Source organism: Alosa pseudoharengus, unplaced genomic scaffold, assembly GCF_046254945.1.
Source record: "Alosa pseudoharengus isolate Yale_2024_CS ecotype anadromous, Long Island Sound unplaced genomic scaffold, YU_APseudo_1.1 YU_APseudo_1.1_scf_4, whole genome shotgun sequence".
Taxonomy (NCBI): Eukaryota; Metazoa; Chordata; class Actinopteri; order Clupeiformes; family Clupeidae; genus Alosa; species Alosa pseudoharengus.
In genome coordinates, this window is record NW_027468774.1 from 5098208 (window position 1) to 5116028 (window position 17821).

At 44.3% G+C, this 17821-nt stretch overlaps 1 protein-coding gene across 1 annotated transcript in view; it reads right to left on the reverse strand.

Annotated features, from left to right (window-relative positions):
• Positions 1-10798: 10798 nt before the first annotated feature.
• Positions 10799-17821, reverse strand: part of med24 (mediator complex subunit 24) — a 35413-nt gene continuing 28390 nt past the window's right edge. The window contains exons 25-27 of the mRNA XM_076267033.1: positions 16411-16491; positions 13581-13729; positions 10799-13064 (exon numbers count right to left, since the gene is read on the reverse strand). Coding sequence (XP_076123148.1) covers positions 12948-13064; positions 13581-13729; positions 16411-16491 — 347 coding nt within the window. The 3' untranslated portion in view covers positions 10799-12947. The remainder of the gene's footprint in view (positions 13065-13580; positions 13730-16410; positions 16492-17821) is intronic.

Sequence of the window (17821 nt, forward strand, 5' to 3'; positions counted from 1 at the left end):
CTATACTCGCTAACATGGGAATCTCCGGTTCTGCTCTCTCCTGGTTTGAATCCTACCTCACAGGACGCTCGTTTAACGTATCATGGCTTGGTCAGCTATCTGCACCTCACCATCTCACCACAGGGGTCCCCCAGGGCTCAGTACTGGGCCCCCTTCTCTTTGCTATCTACACCACCTCCTTGGGACAGATTATCCGTTCGCATGGCTTCTCATACCACTGCTATGCAGACGACACACAGCTCTATCTGTCCTTTCCACCTGATGACCCCTTGGTTTCAGCACGGATCTCGGATTGCCTCTCAGACATAGCTACATGGATGAAGGCACACCACCTCCAGCTGAACCTCTCAAAGACTGAACTGCTGGTCCTCCCAGCTAAACCTACCATACACCACGACATCAACATCAAATTTGACTCCCTGTCTGTTTCACCTACCAGGACTGCAAGAAATCTAGGAGTTGTTCTCGACAACCAACTAAACTTCTCAGATCATGTTGCCTCAGTCGCCCGGTCATGCCGTTTCGCACTCTACAATATACGGAAAATCAGGACTTACTTAACTCAAGATGCCACCCAACTTCTGGTTCAGGCAATAGTCATCTCACGACTCGACTACTGCAAGGCCCTCCTGACAGGTCTCCCAGTCTGCGCAGTGAAACCACTTCAGATGATCCAGAACGCGGCGGCGCGCCTGGTCTACAACCAACCCAAGAGGGCACATGTTACCCCGCTACTCATCCAGCTACATTGGCTACCTATGGCGGCCCGCATCAAATTCAAGGCTCTAACGCTTGCCTACAAAGTAGTCTCCGGTTCTGCTCCCACCTACTTGAATGCCTTCATACAGACATACGCTACCTCCAGACCGCTGCGCTCCTCAGACGAACGACGTCTAGCTCTACCTCCGGTACGCTCAGGCCAATCCAAACTTTTCTCATCTGTTGTTCCTCGTTGGTGGAACACACTGCCAGTTCCTACAAGGGCAGGGACATCCCTCTCCATTTTCAAAAAACTCCTGAAGACCCAGCTCTTTAGAGAACATCTCCTCTCATAGCAACACTTACAACTTGCTGTCTTGCTGATCCTAGCACTCACCAGCCGTCTTAAACTGACACGTAACTGTTAAAAACAGCACTCACTGATGCACTTACTCTTACTGTACTTATTCTTATGTTTTTTAAATTGTCCTAATATTGTTGAGAATTGCTCTAAAACTTAAACTGTTTACCATGTTGTTAGTCGCTTTGGTTAAAAATGTGTCAGCCAAATGTAATGTAATGTAATTACAGATGCAGAGGAGTGAAAGTCCTGCAGTTGTACTAATTAGGATCAGCTAGTTTAATAAATAGTTTAAACAAATATTTGGCAGGACTTTTCTGACCTGGGGATGTCCACCTTTGCTCAGATGGATGGTTCCTGGCCACTCCCAGGCTCATAGCCAGGGTACAGTAGATGCCATACCTGGAGAAAGCGTGGACAGTCAGCTTATTCTGAAAGTGAAGCAATACATGGAGGTGTAATATCCCTGTATGGGATGGTTGTGGGCGGTCCTGATCAACATGTTGTTTACTAATACTCTGTTTACTAATACTCTCATTGCATGTGAGTATACTCTTGTCCTTATGTGTCAGAATCTTGCTGCAAATGGCCTCGTATTGGTTAACAGGAAGGTATGATGCCAAACTGCCTATGCTTTTAACCGTCAATCCATGCCTCCCATGTAACAGATCTGGCTCCAGTAGCACAGAAAAGCTGCTTGTATTCATGGTTTTAGTCTTATCTCACAAGACACTCAATAAGAGTGACACAGGATGACGTCATGATATTGGATTGAGGCCTGAGACGGTGATTAGATGGGTGTGGAACACAGCTGGATACACCCGACAGGATGGAACACAGAACACAGCGTCTGGACACCCGACAGGACGGAACACAGAACACAGCGTCTAGACACCCGACAGGACGGAACACAGAACACAGCGTCTGGACACCCGACAGGACGGAACACAGAACACAGCGTCTGGATACACCCGACAGGACAGAACACAGCGTCTGGACACACCCGACAGGACAGAACACAGAACACAGCGTCTGGATACACCCGACAGGACGGAACACAGAACACAGCATCTGGATACCCTCTGACAGGACGGAACACAGCATCTGACAGGACGGAACACAGCGTCTGGATACCCTCTGACAGGACAGAACACAGCATCTGACAGGATGGAACACAGCATCTGACAGGACGGAACACAGCATCTGACAGGATGGAACACATCGTCTGACAGGACAGAACACAGCGTCTGGATACCCTCTGACAGGACCAAGTCTCGCCACATTTCATTCTTAAAGGAATTAGCAAGAATCATATAAACCACCCAGTATTCACATAGAATTATAAACACAACCTGGAAGAGTTGAAAGTGCCTATTCATAATATTATGTGATGATTGACATACAGCAGCATGTCTACCCAATTAATAATATAATTAACCAAATAATAAATAGTAACTTTTACATGGCTCAGGATGTGTCAGCACTGTCTACCATCACATTAAAATCAAAACAACGCAGCTTGGGCTGGATATAGAATAAGGGATGGTCTGAATAGCTGAATATCATGACTAAACTGTGCTCTGTGTGCTCTATGCTCTCTCCAGTCCTGTTCACCCTGAACACATCTGACGTCTGCTACAAAGTCATGACACATGCAGAAGTTCTCTGATGATACTGCAATTGTGGGGTGTATCAGGGACTAGCAAGAGGAGGAGTACAGGAGCCTGGTGGAGGACTTTGTGCAGTGGTGCAAACTCAACCACCTTCAACTCAACACTTCAAAGACCAAGGAGATGGTGGTGGATTTCCGCATGTCAAAGCTCGCTCTGCTACCAGTCTCCATTGATGGGGTCAATGTGGAGGTGGTAAACACCTACAAGTATCTGGGCTTACAACTGGACAATAAACTGGACTGGTCAGCAAATACTGAAGCACTCTACAAGAAAGGGCAGAGCAGGCTGTACGTCCTGAGGAGACTGCAGTCCTTCAATGTCTGCAGTAAGCTCCTCAGGATGTTCTACCAGTCTGTTGTTGCTAGCGTCCTCTTCTATGCTGTGGTATGCTGGGGAGGAAGCACAAAGAAGAAGGATGCTGGGTGACTAGACAGGCTGGTATAAGGAAAGCTGGCTCTGTTGTGGGAGCCGAACTGGAGTGCATCACTTCAACATCAGATAAAAGGACCCTGAACAAACTGATCAACATCTTGGACAATGAATGTCATCCACCCCACAGCACTATTACAAAGCAGAAGAGCCTGATCAGCTGGAGACTTCGCTTACTGTCATGCATAACTGACAGACTGAGGAAGTCATTTGTCCCCAGGGCCATTGAACTGTTCAATGCTTCACTAAACAGAAGAGGAGAGATAGACTTCTCTGCATAGTCTGTCTGCCTCTCCACCCTCTCCATATGTGTGTACTGACTGTCCAGTAGCCTACTGTTTTACTGCTACACTGTTTACATGCTATATTAGCACATATGCACAACCCTTCCCTTCCTCCCACAGCCTGGATTGTGGCCGTACTTAATGCTTAATACCTTATACTTAATACTTGACCAATGGTGGTAACCCTATTACCTCAACCTATTCTTGCACTGATATCGTTTTTTAAATTACATTGTCTACATTATACATTATTCTCTTATGTGCCCATATTTATTTGATGCTGTCTCCAGACTTTATTATTGCACTGTTGCACTTACTTATTTGCACCATCACCATGACACTCACTCTCATAGAGCACCTTACCATTTACACAGAACTACAGGCTCAGTCCCTGCCCTGCCACTGCAAGCGCCTCATGCTTGATCATCCTTAAGCACACTATGTGGATATTTGATTTAGTTTATATAGTATATTTTTTATCTTCTACTGTCTCTATTGTACAGTGGAGGTTTTTTTATATGTATATTACTTTTTCTGCTGTAAGTGTGTGTTGTGTGTGATGTGTGTCTGTATGCTACTGAGACCTTGAATTTCCCCTTGGGGATCAATAAAGTAAGTATCTATCTATCTATCTATCTATCTATCTATCTATCTATCTATCTATCTATCTATCTATCTATTCATCTATCTATCTATCTATCTATCTATCTATTCATCTATCTATCTATCTATCTATCTATCTATCTATCTATCTATCTATCTAAAACCCTTACAGTGTGGAATCTCAGGTTGTGTAATAAAGCTTCTTTGAATTCTTGACAGCAACATCTTTGCCACCAAATAATCTTTATGGAGCCACATGATAGTGTCAGTCAAAATTAACTATACTTATGGATGCTGAATAGTCATTCCCAATAAAACTAAGTCTTCATTTCATTGCTTGAGTCATTACATACAAAATTGGTGAACTAGTTATTGAATTCTCTTACAATGCTGTAGAATTGCAAAGAGCATATACAGTAAAACTGTGAAACGTACATATTCTGTGTCTTGTACTCACTTACTCCCCTACAGCAATTTGTAACTTTACTGTAGTTTTCAAATGGCTGTACAAGTAGTGTATAGTGCTGCCTTGAGCATGTTCAGGTATAGTGTCACCGAGTTCTGACCTTTTTTTGCATGGGAAAACACTGAAAGCATAAAGTGTCGTAATGAAAACATGACATTTGACTATCTTGTTCATAAACAATGGTGTGAAGACTTCTCATTTTGATGACACTGGCAGTTTCATTGACATAAATACTTGCTTTTGAGGAATGGACTATCCATTTTGAGCAAGTGATATGCTTTTGCAGGTTATCCACTAGGTTTTGCAGTTTGCACTAATTGTTTTGAGAAATGCACTAACTTCTGTGCAAATGTTAATAGTGAGGTGAGAAAAGCACCAAAGCGACTGAGAAAAACTGTAATTATTTCTCTAGAGCAATATGAAAAAGCGAGGAGAAACGCAGGCCCAAGTACAGTAGTGGTGCTGGTAAGGAGGTCATCAGACCAAAGAGTAGCCGCACACTAATATAAAATAATATAAAAGAGATCATAGTGTGTAATTACTTATTCTAGACCTATATGAGCCAACACAATATATTGTGAGTACTCTAGAAACATTTAAAATGTGTTTTTAAATACTGGAAATAACTGAGGTGTTACAGTGCCTGTAAAATAAAAACATTCACCCCCCACCTTGGATATTTCCCCTTTCACTGCTTTTATAAATGAATCTTGATCAATTTAATTTGTTGTTTTTTTCTACAAAGTAATGCTAATTAATTAGAAATATATAATGCAAATAAAGCAATTGCTTTTGTAAGGGGTGAATATTTTTATAGGCACTGTCTCAAACTGGATTACTTCACCCTTCTCATCTCTACTGCAGGTCTCACTTGATGCTGACGGCAACATCCCATGACAGGCTTCAAAACCGGTGACTGGACGGAAAATCTGTCAGAAGACAATTGGCCAGCGCATCACTTCCTGTGTGGAGTGACAGGGGCATCACTTCCTGTGTGGGGTGGCAGGGTTACTCCAGAAGTCGTCTGATGGAGAGAGAAAGAAAAACAAAACCACCACTTCTGCCTTTTTCCCGTCATCCCAGTTGTGTTCCGCCCTAAAGTTGAATGAACTAGACATAGGTGGGGAATGTAGTACATCATCAGTTCATTCAGTAGCCTAATGCAGAACTGTGCCTAGTTCTGCTTTCACATGAGGACTTACTACTATGACCAGGGATTGAGGAATTCATAGAAACCTTCCCTCTGAGGTAATTCTGCTCAAAGGAATCTTAGGCTGAGGGCGAGTCACCGCATGAATGGCTCATAAAATCATGATCACATCTTGCAACAATTACATAACCCCAAACCCTGGGGTGGCTGTGAGAATTACCCTCACACACATCTCCAATTCAGAAATGTCTCTATCTCTCTCTCTCTCTCTCACACACACACAAGCAAAAACATTTATACTCTGTACAGTTTACACTGCCATAGCCTATTATAGCAACACTATGTAGCGCTGTGCTGCGTTTTGTTTTGGAGTATGTCTTCAAGTTCTGGGATCATCTTCAAATAAATGTGTGTGCTGCTGTCTGGTCTGCAGGGCCGTACATTCAGAAGCCTGTAAACCTGTAGGCATTTTTGAGGAGAAGTTTGTTCTAAATTATATGTTGAAAATGTCACTGTATTCTAAATACTGTATGAACCCACTGTGTAACATTGAAATAAGGGTCTATGTTTTCAATAATTGTTAGCAAAACAATATGTGTATAGGTCATAGGTGAGACACTACAGCTGAAAAAGTTACAACTTAAACTTTCCTAGTTTGTTACGTACTTTAACACAAGTAATTTTTGTATTGCAAGTTTTCTGAAATGTTATGTTTATATATGCAAAGAGGCATTATCTATGTAAATATGCATTCATTTGCATACATTTCCAAAAACTGAAATCTAAACATTACAAATAGTTTTGGATAAGTGTTTCAGAATGTGCGGAAAAAATAATTATAGGAAAACACCCTCTAAAGGTATGGTGTGCCCAGAAAGCCTTTTCGTTCTCTCTCCCAGAGCGCTATGATGGATGCAACGGCTTTACAGTTGCTCATTCCCTGCAAGGTGGAACCAGCCAGGCAGCCCCCTGCATACACAGTGCAGTGAAGTCTCCCTAGTTACAGTGAAGCACCACATTCAGGTCAGGACACAGTGAAGTCTCCCTAGTTAGAGTGAAGCACCACATTCAGGTCAGGACACAGTGAAGTCACCCTAGTTACAGTGAAGCACCACATTCAGGTCAGGACACAGTGAAGTCTCCCTAGTTACAGTGAAGCACCACACCTCCGCGGTCCCAGTGTGCGTGTGCGCCAGTGCACGGCCCTCTGCTTGATATATGATCTTTTGGGCCCCCGCCATCAACCTTAAGGCAGCGCTGCCTGGAAGGCAAAGGTGAGGGTTAGGGTGAGGGTGAGGATTAGGGTAAGGGTTAGGTGCCTTGAAGTCCACGGTGGGGGCCCAAAAGACCATCAAGCACTCTGCTTGAGCTGCGAAGCAGGCAAAAAGTTCTCACTAGGCATAAAGTGTGTAGCCACAGTTCCTCCTGGGACGCTTGGGCAGAAGGCAGGCAGCTCAATGACTCCTCCTACATAAAACATAACAAAGATGCGCGTTTAGGAGAGTTTCAATTGCAAGGGAGGGAGTAGCAAGCTAGCTCTGTTTTGTTTGAACGTCAACAGAAGTGACATTACCCAGCATCCCTTAGAGCGCCTTTAAGAGTTTTACTGTACCACCCACTTTTCGCTTGTTTCTTGCTTGACCTGGACTTTGGGCAGCCATTTAAAAAAAAATTATATTATTTACAACTAAATAGTGACGAGTTTTATAGCTTGTTATGCAACAGAACTGGATTCAGCACCTTAAAATCACAGAGAAACAACACATGTAATAGCCTACTTTTCCTACCAAATTTCCACCATATTTTTTTCAGGGCTATTTCTCAATTTTGGATTCTGACTAATGCACTCACCGGTCATTCTCTCCGGCCATTCAGACGAGTTTTGTGGTCCTGGATCCATCCCAGGAAAATGTCAGAAAAGCTGATAAAACATGGCTACTGTATATTGACTACAAGAAGATGTGAGCGAAAACCTGTTGGTGCATTTCTATAAAGCCATCATAGAGCCTCATCACCTCATCCATCACTATCTGGTGTGGGAACTCAGACAGTTATACCAAAAGAGGGAAATTAGAGAGGGTTGTCGCCAAAGCCACTGACTTATGCTGCATTCCAGACAACTTGGACGTCGGACTTCAATTTCAACCTTGAAGTTAGGGTAGATTGACTTACACCAAGTTCAGAAGGGGGAACTCCCAATTTCAAGTGGCATTCCATTGTACTTTTTCCCAATAGGTCAGAATTCTTGACCTCCGAGTTTGTCTGGAATAAAATGGGGAGAATTCAACTTGGAAATATCTGATGGACGTTACCAAGGCTACACTGACAGTTTACGTGATGATGGTTTTTGAATACCAGCCATACCAGCCAATCAGAAAGATTATCACGGAAAATATAATGTTCATATATACGACTAAATTATTATAATGGTAATTTATAACATGTTTTTTTTTTATTTTATAACAATATCGTTTTTTTGTTTTATTTATTTTTGCTTTAATTTTTCCTTCCAACTTGTTGTGGCCCCACTGGCGCCTCCTTGTGGCCGCTCTTTGAAAACCAGGTACAGAAGACAGTACAGGTCCATACGAACTGAAACCAGGTACAGAAGACAGTACAGGTCCATACGAACTGAAACCAGGTACAGAAGACAGTACAGGTCCATACGAACTGAAACCACGGTTCAAAAATACTGTAGCTTCTTCCAGTGCTCAAATTATCTTTTTGTCTTTAAGGGGGTCTCTCTATCTCATAAAAAGTTGGCACACCCCGCGCATAGCTTTCCAAGGCGATACAATTAAATAGCCTAGGCACGAGTGGCACTTTAGCGCAGTACAGGTGCTGATCATATAATTAGAATATCAAAAAGTTGATTTATGTCAGTAATTCCATTCAAAAAGTGAAACTTTTATTACATTCATTCATTACACAGAAAACGATATATTTCAAGTGTTTATTTCTTTTAATTTTGATGATTATTACTGACAACTAAGCTAGAAAAATCCCAAATTCAGTTCAATTACATAAGATAAATACAAAAAGTTTTGAAAAAGTATGAGCATGAACAGCCCTCAATACTTAGTTGGGGCTCTTTTTGCCTGAATTACTGCAGCAATGCGGCGTGGCATGGAGTCGATCAGTCTGTGGCACTGCTCCGGTGTTATGAGAGCCCAGGTTGCTCTGATAGTGGCCTTCAGCTCTTCTGCATTGTTGGGTCTGGCGTATCGCATCTTCCTCTTCACAATACCCCATAGATTTTCTATGGGGTTACGGTCGGGCGAGTTTGCTGGCCAATTAAGAACAGGGATAGCATGGTCCTTAAACCAGGTGCTGGTAGCTTTGGCACTGTGTGCAGGTGTCAAGTCCTGTTGGAAAATGAAATCTGCATCTCCATAAAGTTGGTCAGCAGCAGGAAGCATGAAATGCTCTAAAGCTTCCTGGTAGACTCTGGGACCTTGATTTCAAAAGGAAATGCAACATTTACTTTCAGCAGAGAACATAACTTTGGACCACTCAGCAGCAGTCCAGTCCTTTTTAAAAGTCTTTAGCCCAGGCGAGACGCTTCTGATGTTGTCTCTTGTTAAAGAGTGGCTTGACACAAGGAATGCAACAGCTGAAACTCAGGTCTTGCATACGTCTGTGTGTGGTGGTTCTTGAAGCACTGACTCAAGCTGCAGTCCACTCTTTATGAATCTCCTCCACATTTTTGAATGGGTTTTGTTTCACAATCCTCTTCAGGGTGCGGTTATCCCTATTGCTTGTACACATGATTGTGTAGCCAACAGAACTAGACTGAGAGACCATTTAAAGGCCTTTGCAGGTGGTTTGAGTTAATTAGCTGATTAGAGTGTGGCACTAGGCACTAATATTTTCACAATATTCTAATTTTGTGACATACTGAATTTGGGGTTTTCATTAGTTATCAGTTATAATCATCAAATATAAAAGAAATAAACACCTGAAATTTATCAGTCTGTGTGGAATGAATGTATACATTATACAAGTTGTGAATGGAATTACTTAAATTAGTCATGATTTCATGATATTCTAATTACATGACATCTAACAGCAGGTTTTACTAGCAGGTTTTTCTCCTGAGACCTGAGAGGACGAGAAGGTGTGTACTGTTGAAGCATGTCTGATAGGTATTAGGTCCTGCTCCATTTACTGATTTATAAACAAGCAGTAGTGCTTTAAAGTCAATTTTGTGACTTACTGAAAGCCAGTGCAAGGACTTAAGAATTGGAGTAATGCGGTCAGTTCTTTTAGTTTTTGTGAGAACCCCAGCTGCTGCATTTTGCATCACCTGAAGCTGTTTGGTAGTCTTTTTAGGGAGGCCTGTGAGAAGCCCATTGCAGTAATCAACCCTGCTGGAGATAAATGAATGAGTTTTTCTAAATCTCTAAGTTTGGCAATTTTTGAGGTGGTAAAAAGCTGATTTAGGTATTGCTTTCATGTGGCTGTTGAAATGTAGATCACTGTCAATTAATACACCAAGACTTTTAATGTTATCCTTTGCTTTCAACCCTTTTCTGTCAAGGAGAGTGGCAACCCCAAGTCTTTCCTTCTTTTTTACCAAATATAATTACTTCAGTTTTGTCTTTGTTCAGCTGAAGAAACATTTGAGACATTCAGTTGTTAATTTTTTTCAATACACTGACAAAGAGATTCTAGGGGATCATAATCATTTGGTGACAGAGCTAAGTAAACGTGTGTGTTATCTGCATAGCTATGAAAATAAATCAATTTATTTTGGATGATTTGCCCAGGTGGGAGCATATATAGAGGTTGAATAATAGTTGCCCCAAGATCGACCCCAGGGGAACACCACAGATCAAGGACGTTGGTGTTGAGGTACAGTTGTCGATTAGAGTTGTTGTTTAGCATGGAGGCATCCAGGTTATTCTTCTTGAGAAGTGGCTTAACAACAGCTGTTTTCAGTGACTTAAGAAAAGGGCCAGACAGCAATGATATATTTACAATGTGAAGGACATTTGCTGCTATAAGGTGAAAAACAGCTTCTTTTTGGGGCTTCAATGTTGCAGATGGCTTCTGTGGAGCAGCTATTCAGTCATCACATCAAACAAAGAATTATCATAAATATATCTATATAAATTCACAACAGACTGCAGATACATTATGACAATTTATTATTTTAAAAAAAATGATACATTTAAAAAGGCCAATTCCATACAGAAACATGCGCTATGCTACAAGAAGTCATGAACAATAAGGTTAGATTAGGTAAGGAAAGGTCAAGTCAGTTTACAGCACATTTTTCAGCACAGTGGCCACTCAAAGCGCTTAATAGACAAGAAGCTCAAAAAAACTACCATCCACACAATCACACACCATTGTGTCTTTATGTCCCAACACACACACACTCACTCACTCACTTACACACACACACACACTCACTCACTCACTCACTCATCAGAAGTGGTGGTTTGTTGCTTTAGGTCGCAGCTGTTATTGCAAATCTGTACCAACCACCAACAGGCCAGGATACCAATAATTTCTAACCCAAAACACTCACTCACTCACACAAACACACACTCAGTTTTTCCATGCAGTGTTCCACCGTCTCAACACATCCCACACTTTTGCAAATGTTGCATGTGTCATGGCTCAGACCGTTTGAGTTGCACAACTGCAGAGGTAGGTGGTGGGCTCATCAGCGAGTTTCTATTTCCACTGAGGCTAAAATTAGAACGCTGGACGCCACGCAAGAAGCACAGATTTAATCGCTGGATGGCACCTCCAGTCAAGGTTCACGTTCCCACGCTGGAGTGTCACCTGAGACGTTGGAGTGTCACCGGAACCCGGCCCAGTTGTGGCCCAGTTCAGGCCCAACCCCGGCCCAGTTGTGGCCCAGTTCAGGCCCAAACCCCATGACATCTGCACCTGCATGAGCCCGATGACACCAGGATGCACCTGCAGCTCAACACAATTATGTGTTGAGGTTGCACACACACACACGTGCACAAGCACAAAACACATGCACCCTCCACACACAAGCACACATTCACTCAATCACTCACTCACAGATATATGCAAACTCAAATACACACATGCACACACTAGACACACAAGAGATGACATGGCAAATCACAAAAACACATCAGCAGCAGCCTGGATTAGTGGCTGCACTGACAGTCAAGTCCACAGACGTTCCAATCGGCACCTCTCACTAAAAGAGCTCTTTGTGCACCATTCCTAAAAGAACAGCCGAGAAAATGGGGGAGTTGGCTTTGTGTTGACATGGCAACAACATTCCAGTCACTGTGGAAACTGTAAACAAGGATCAGAACAGAGAAGGTCTCCATGGAAACGTGGGGGGAATGAAACAAAATTGAAGAGCAGGGGAGAGTGGACGAGCAATGTGCTGCAGCAAAAGGCATCTGCTAGGGACACTGCACAGATGAGGGGGGGGTCCTAACTCACACTCTGCACGAGCGTCCAGAACGGCACAGGGGTTCAGAGAAGATTGGCAGCATGACAAAGCACACTGGTCCTGCAGTTATGGGAGCGAGAAATACGCTGAGTCAGCGTGAGGCTGATAAAGGACACTGGTCCTTCCGTGAGGAGTCTGGAGCCGCCAGGGGAGCTAGAAATACGCTGAGTCAGCGTGAGGCTGATAAAGGACACTGGTCCTTCCGTGAGGAGTCTGGAGCCGCCAGGGGAGCGAAAAATACGCTGAGTCAGCGTGAGGCTGATAAAGGACACTGGTCCTTCCGTGAGGAGTCTGGAGCCGCCAGGGGAGCGAAAAATACGCTGAGTCAGCGTGAGGCTGGAGAGCGCTGTGTCATGTGACGCGAGTGCGTGGCGTACAGGCGCTTCATCTCTGGGGCACTGCATGAAAGCGGAGGCTTTGTCTCTCGGAGTCTTCTGCTGGCTGCACTGCCTCGGAGGATGACAAAGACTGTCTCCTTGTTTTTGAGGAGGGAATGTGTGGTGGAGCCAGAGGCAAAGACCAGACAATGTGTCTGTGCGTGTGTGTGCGTGTGTGTGTGTGTGTGTGTGTGGGGGGGGGGCTTCGAGGGGGGGTTGGATATGAAGCAATCTGTGTTTTTACTGAGCCAAATTTCTGGTGTGTCTATGTACTGACGTGTAATTACAAGAAGTGTAGGAGTGTATGTGTGTGTGTGCGTCTATTTGCGTGTGTGTGTTGGTGCGTCTATTTGAAAGTTTGCGTGTGTGTGCGTGTGTCTGTTTGCGTGTCTGTTTGCGTGTCTGTTTGCGTGTCCGTCTGTGTGTGTGTGTGTGTGTGTGTGTGCGCGTCCTACAGTGCAGAGATGGCTTTGGCGGCTACTCTCCGGCCGAGTGGCAGGGTGAGGTCAGAGATGGACAAGACCACTTTGGGCTTCGCCAGGGCAGGCAGCTTCACCAGCTCAGACACCTAGGAATGAAGTAAAACACACGCGCACACACACACACACACACACACACGCACGCACGCACACACACACACACACACACAAACACACACGCGCACACACACACACATACAAACACACATCATCATGTTAACAGTCAAAGGATCTGGTGCCCTGTTCATTCTTATGTTTATACTGAAAAGCTCTGCAGAAACCGTATGTTTCTCTCTCCACTCACTCTCTACATCCCTCGCTCTCTCTCTCTCCCCCTCTCCCCCCCCTCTCTCCCCCTCTCTCTCTCCCCCCCCCTCCCCCCCCCTCTCTCTCTCCCCCCTCCCCCCCCCCCTCTCTCTCCCTCTCTCTTTCTCTCTCCCTCTCTCTCTTTCTCTCTCACCATGGTGAAGGGCATGAACTGAAGGATGCTTTCTTGGCTCTCTCTCCCCCCTCTCTCTCTTTCTCTCTCCTTCCCCCCCTCTCCCCCCCCCCCCCCCCCCCTCTCTCCCCCCCCCCCCCCCCCCCCCCCCCCCTCTCTCTCTCACCATGGTGAAGGGCATGAACTGCAGGATGCTCCCCCGGCTGCCCTGCTCCAGGCACTCCACACACTCCTCCATGAAGCTCTGCACAAACTGGGTGTGTGGACCGGCCGTCTTGGACGCCAGGATGGACGAGATCAGCAGGAACAGGTTGGCTGCACCGAGATAGAGAGATGGTGAGGGGAAAAGAGTGAGACAGCGAGAGAGAGAGAGAGAGAGAGAGAGAGAGAGAGAGAGAGAGAGAGAGGGGGAGAGACATAAATAGCCAGCTGACACATTGCTGTACAGTGAGGGTGCTGAAAAGGTCTTACGTAATCAGTTAACAATGAATTGCACCCTGCAGCTGCCCGGGCTTGAACCCGCAACATGTAGCAACTCAGATTAGGAGGCGAGCGTGCTAGTAAGGGAGCTAAAACCCATTAGCATCTGTTGCTAATCAATCTTTTAATGCACTAGGAGGGAGGCTAACTTAGCATACATACGGCATAGCTATCACACAACCCATGGGAGTTAGCATCTGTTGCTAATCAATCTCTTAATGCGCTAGGAGGGAGGCTAACCTAGCATACATACTGCATAGCTATTACACAACCCATGGGAGTTAGCATCTGTTGCTAATCAATCTCTTAATGCGCTAGGAGGGAGGCTAACCTAGCATACATACTGCACAGCTATTGCACCAGCTGGCTACTGTTACAAATGCAAAAAACCAGACACCCAAATCAACTTAACTACTTAAACATTTTTGGAAATCTAACTATTGTACATATTGACAGGATGACCAGTAGCAAACAATATGTTTACAATATGAATTTGACTCCCAACCTATTCTTGTTTTCCATCCGACTCTTTTGGCGGCCATTTTGGAAATATGGCAATACAAAATTTGCCACCACCTAAATGTAATGTTATCATCCAGAAATGTTCACTAAATATCCTAACACCAAAAATGCAAAAACCTCAATGACTTATTTTTTTAAAGGGGTCTGACCTAATTTTGCAAGTTTCCCCCCTTACTAATATGTGCATTTTCACAGCATTTTCGGGAAACACACCGAGAGCTGACTGACTCAGTGCCATGACACCTCCAAACCCATTTCTCTTCTTTTATCAGAAGGACAAACAGACTAGTTGCATAAGCACTCAAACACAGACAAGCACTTTAAACTTTAAAGGGATATTCCACCATTTGGGGAATTCATTTTCCACCTCCACTTGAGTTAAACAATTGATTTTCACTAGGGCTGTCAATCGATTAAAAAATTTAATTTAATTAATTAATCTAAATTAATCGCATGCATCCATTTTTGCTATGAACATATCTTAAAAACAAGTTTGGCAGATGAGTGAACCGCCAAACCAACATTATAGACTTTAAAGTTCAATGTGTCTCTCTTTTATTATAATTTTCCCTTTGGGTCAGGCATCAGCAGTACCTGGTGTCAGATTTTTAGCATGATAAATGCAAATGACTGAAGTTACCACTCACTGTCAATGACATGTGCAGAGTAGGCTACCCTAACATGTGTGGAATACCACCTATGATTTATCCTTGTTTTGGCCATTCAAACGTGTAGATTTTTATTCACATAATTATCAGGTTGTATAAGTATAAGTAAGTATATATACTCTTTTGATCCCGTGAGGGAAATTTGGTCTCTGCATTTATCCCAATCTGTGAATTAGTGAAACACACTCGGCACACAGTGAGCACACAGTGAGGTGAAGCAAACACTAATCCCGGCGCAGTGAGCTGCCTGCAACAACAGCGGTGCTCGGGGAGCAGTGAGGGACTAGGTGCCTTGCTCAAGGGCACTTCAGCCGTGCCTACTGGTCGGGGTTCGAACCGGCAACCCTCCGGTTACAAGTCCGAAGTGCTAACCAGTAGGCGACGGCTGCCCCCGTTGTTGCCTTTTCTATCCAGCAGGTGGCAGTCCAGGATAACAAATAGCACAAAGGAGCAAAGAAATTAAAGCAGCATAGCCTACAAGTGCAAACGGAAATGTAATGTGTGAAGTTATTGGAATGGAAATAAATGTAACCACCTTTCACATACATACTTACCTTTCTCTCTACATACTTTTGAAGACATTTTGTTTCAAGTGTGCAACAAATGTAGTCAATTGTAGTCAAGAACTATACTCTCATTCCAGCGTAATAATCTAGGAACACCATGGGCGCAGCAGCACAATGATATCATGCAGCAGCTGAAAATAGTCCCCGTAGGCTAACTTCCAGCAACAAGGTTGAGCTGCACCAGACAAATTGGTTAGAAACTGGATTATTACGCCTGAATAAGAGTATAGTTCCATATCAAATCAGCCTAGAAAACACCACATTTCCTTTTCCATTAGTCATATTACTAATACACTATTACACTTTCTAACTTAAGAAGCTACAAGTTTTTAATAGGAAAATTACCGGAAATCTTAGTCGCTTTTAAACGTGATGCTAGCAGGCGAGATGCTAATGGTCTAATCCGATTCAATGATCCAGTACTCGGTTGAGGGGTTCAGTCTCTCTCTCTCTCACACACACACACACACACACACATATTCACCCAGTACTCGGTTGAGGGGTTCAGTCTCTCTCTCTCTCTCTCCCTCACACACACACACACACACTCACAAACACTCACACAAACACACACACACACACACTCACAAACACACACACACACACACACACACACACACACACACACACACACACACACACACACACACACACACACACACACACACACACACACACACACACACACACACACACACACACACACACACACACACACACACACACACACACACACACACACACACACACACACACTCACCCAGTACTCGGTTGAGGGGGTCTCTCATGTTGACGGCATGCAGCTGGGAGGCGGACAGAGAGCTGCTCATGGTCCGATCACCTGGGAAGGGCAAAGGTCAAAGGTCAGTGTGAGTGAGGTCTGGCAGCCAGAACTTTCCCAGCATGCAATGCAACAGAGGTTACAGTCACACACCCACCAGGTTCCAGACGGCGAAGAGACCACTGCTATGCAGCAACAGCATTGAGAGCTTTTGATTGGTTAGAAACAGGGAACGACAAATGCCTATCGACAGCTGCAAACAGATGAGCCTCATTTATGACATTTGTACTTCCTATCAGTGCTATTTTAACCTGTTCCAATCAAGCTCCCAACTCATGGAACACAACTAGAATTACACCCTAGCGACCACAGATGTGTGCACACTCAGATTGGTGCACTCTCCCAGTAATGACATTTACTGAAAAACAACCAAATTCAACTGTCTAAAAGCCAGACACCAGCCTTGAAAAAAACACACGGTGGACGGTGTGCTCTTTTCCATTTCTCTGGAAGGCCGACTGATAGTGACCGAATAGTCAAAGAATTGTCTGAGTACATGGCCTTGACGGCAGGATGTCAGGGCCAGAAGACTCCTCTCCTGGACTTGCCAAAAGAAATCTAGACTCCGCAGATTTCTCTAGAACTGCTTAACAACACACCGGACTCTTGCGTAAGGAGGCTACTGAAAAGGCAGAGATCCAAAACCACAGACCTGCCAACAAACAGGGCCTTGCCACAACAATCTTATTCCACATTATGCCCGTTTTCCACCACATTACAAACATATATTAGCTAATCGCACATATTTGAGCTAATCGTTTGCATGGCAGCAGCCCATCCCATAGTATCTCCAGAATCTGGCTTGTTCTGGGGTAGGTGACCTACATTTCCAGGAAACAAGCCCATATGTTTCGTTCCCGTATGGGATCAGATAGAGGAGCACACACACCGCCAACACACCGCAAACACACCTGCCATAGTCATTTCACAGCGGAAGCGCAGACTTGGCTGCCAGCGCCCCCACTCCCACATGCCCTCGGCAGCATGTTCACGTATTTAATGGTGTTGAGCAAGACTACAGTAGTCAGTTGATGGCATTTCTAGTAAGTGAGCCTTCCAGTGTGGGATCAGACAGGAGAGCAGCCTGTGGCCTACAGTAACTGCAACTGTCCCGTTATTCATGATTCACAGATTACAATTAAATCAGTCTGCTCACAACCATGACTCATCAAGTGTGCACTGCACAGGGAGCCCAAAGGAGAGATGGCTGTCGATGAAATCACTCCCATACGAGAGATCCCAAAGGAGAGATCCCAAAGGAGAGATCCCATACGAGAGATCCCAAAGGAGAGATCCCAAAGGAGAGATCCCATACGAGAGATCCCATACG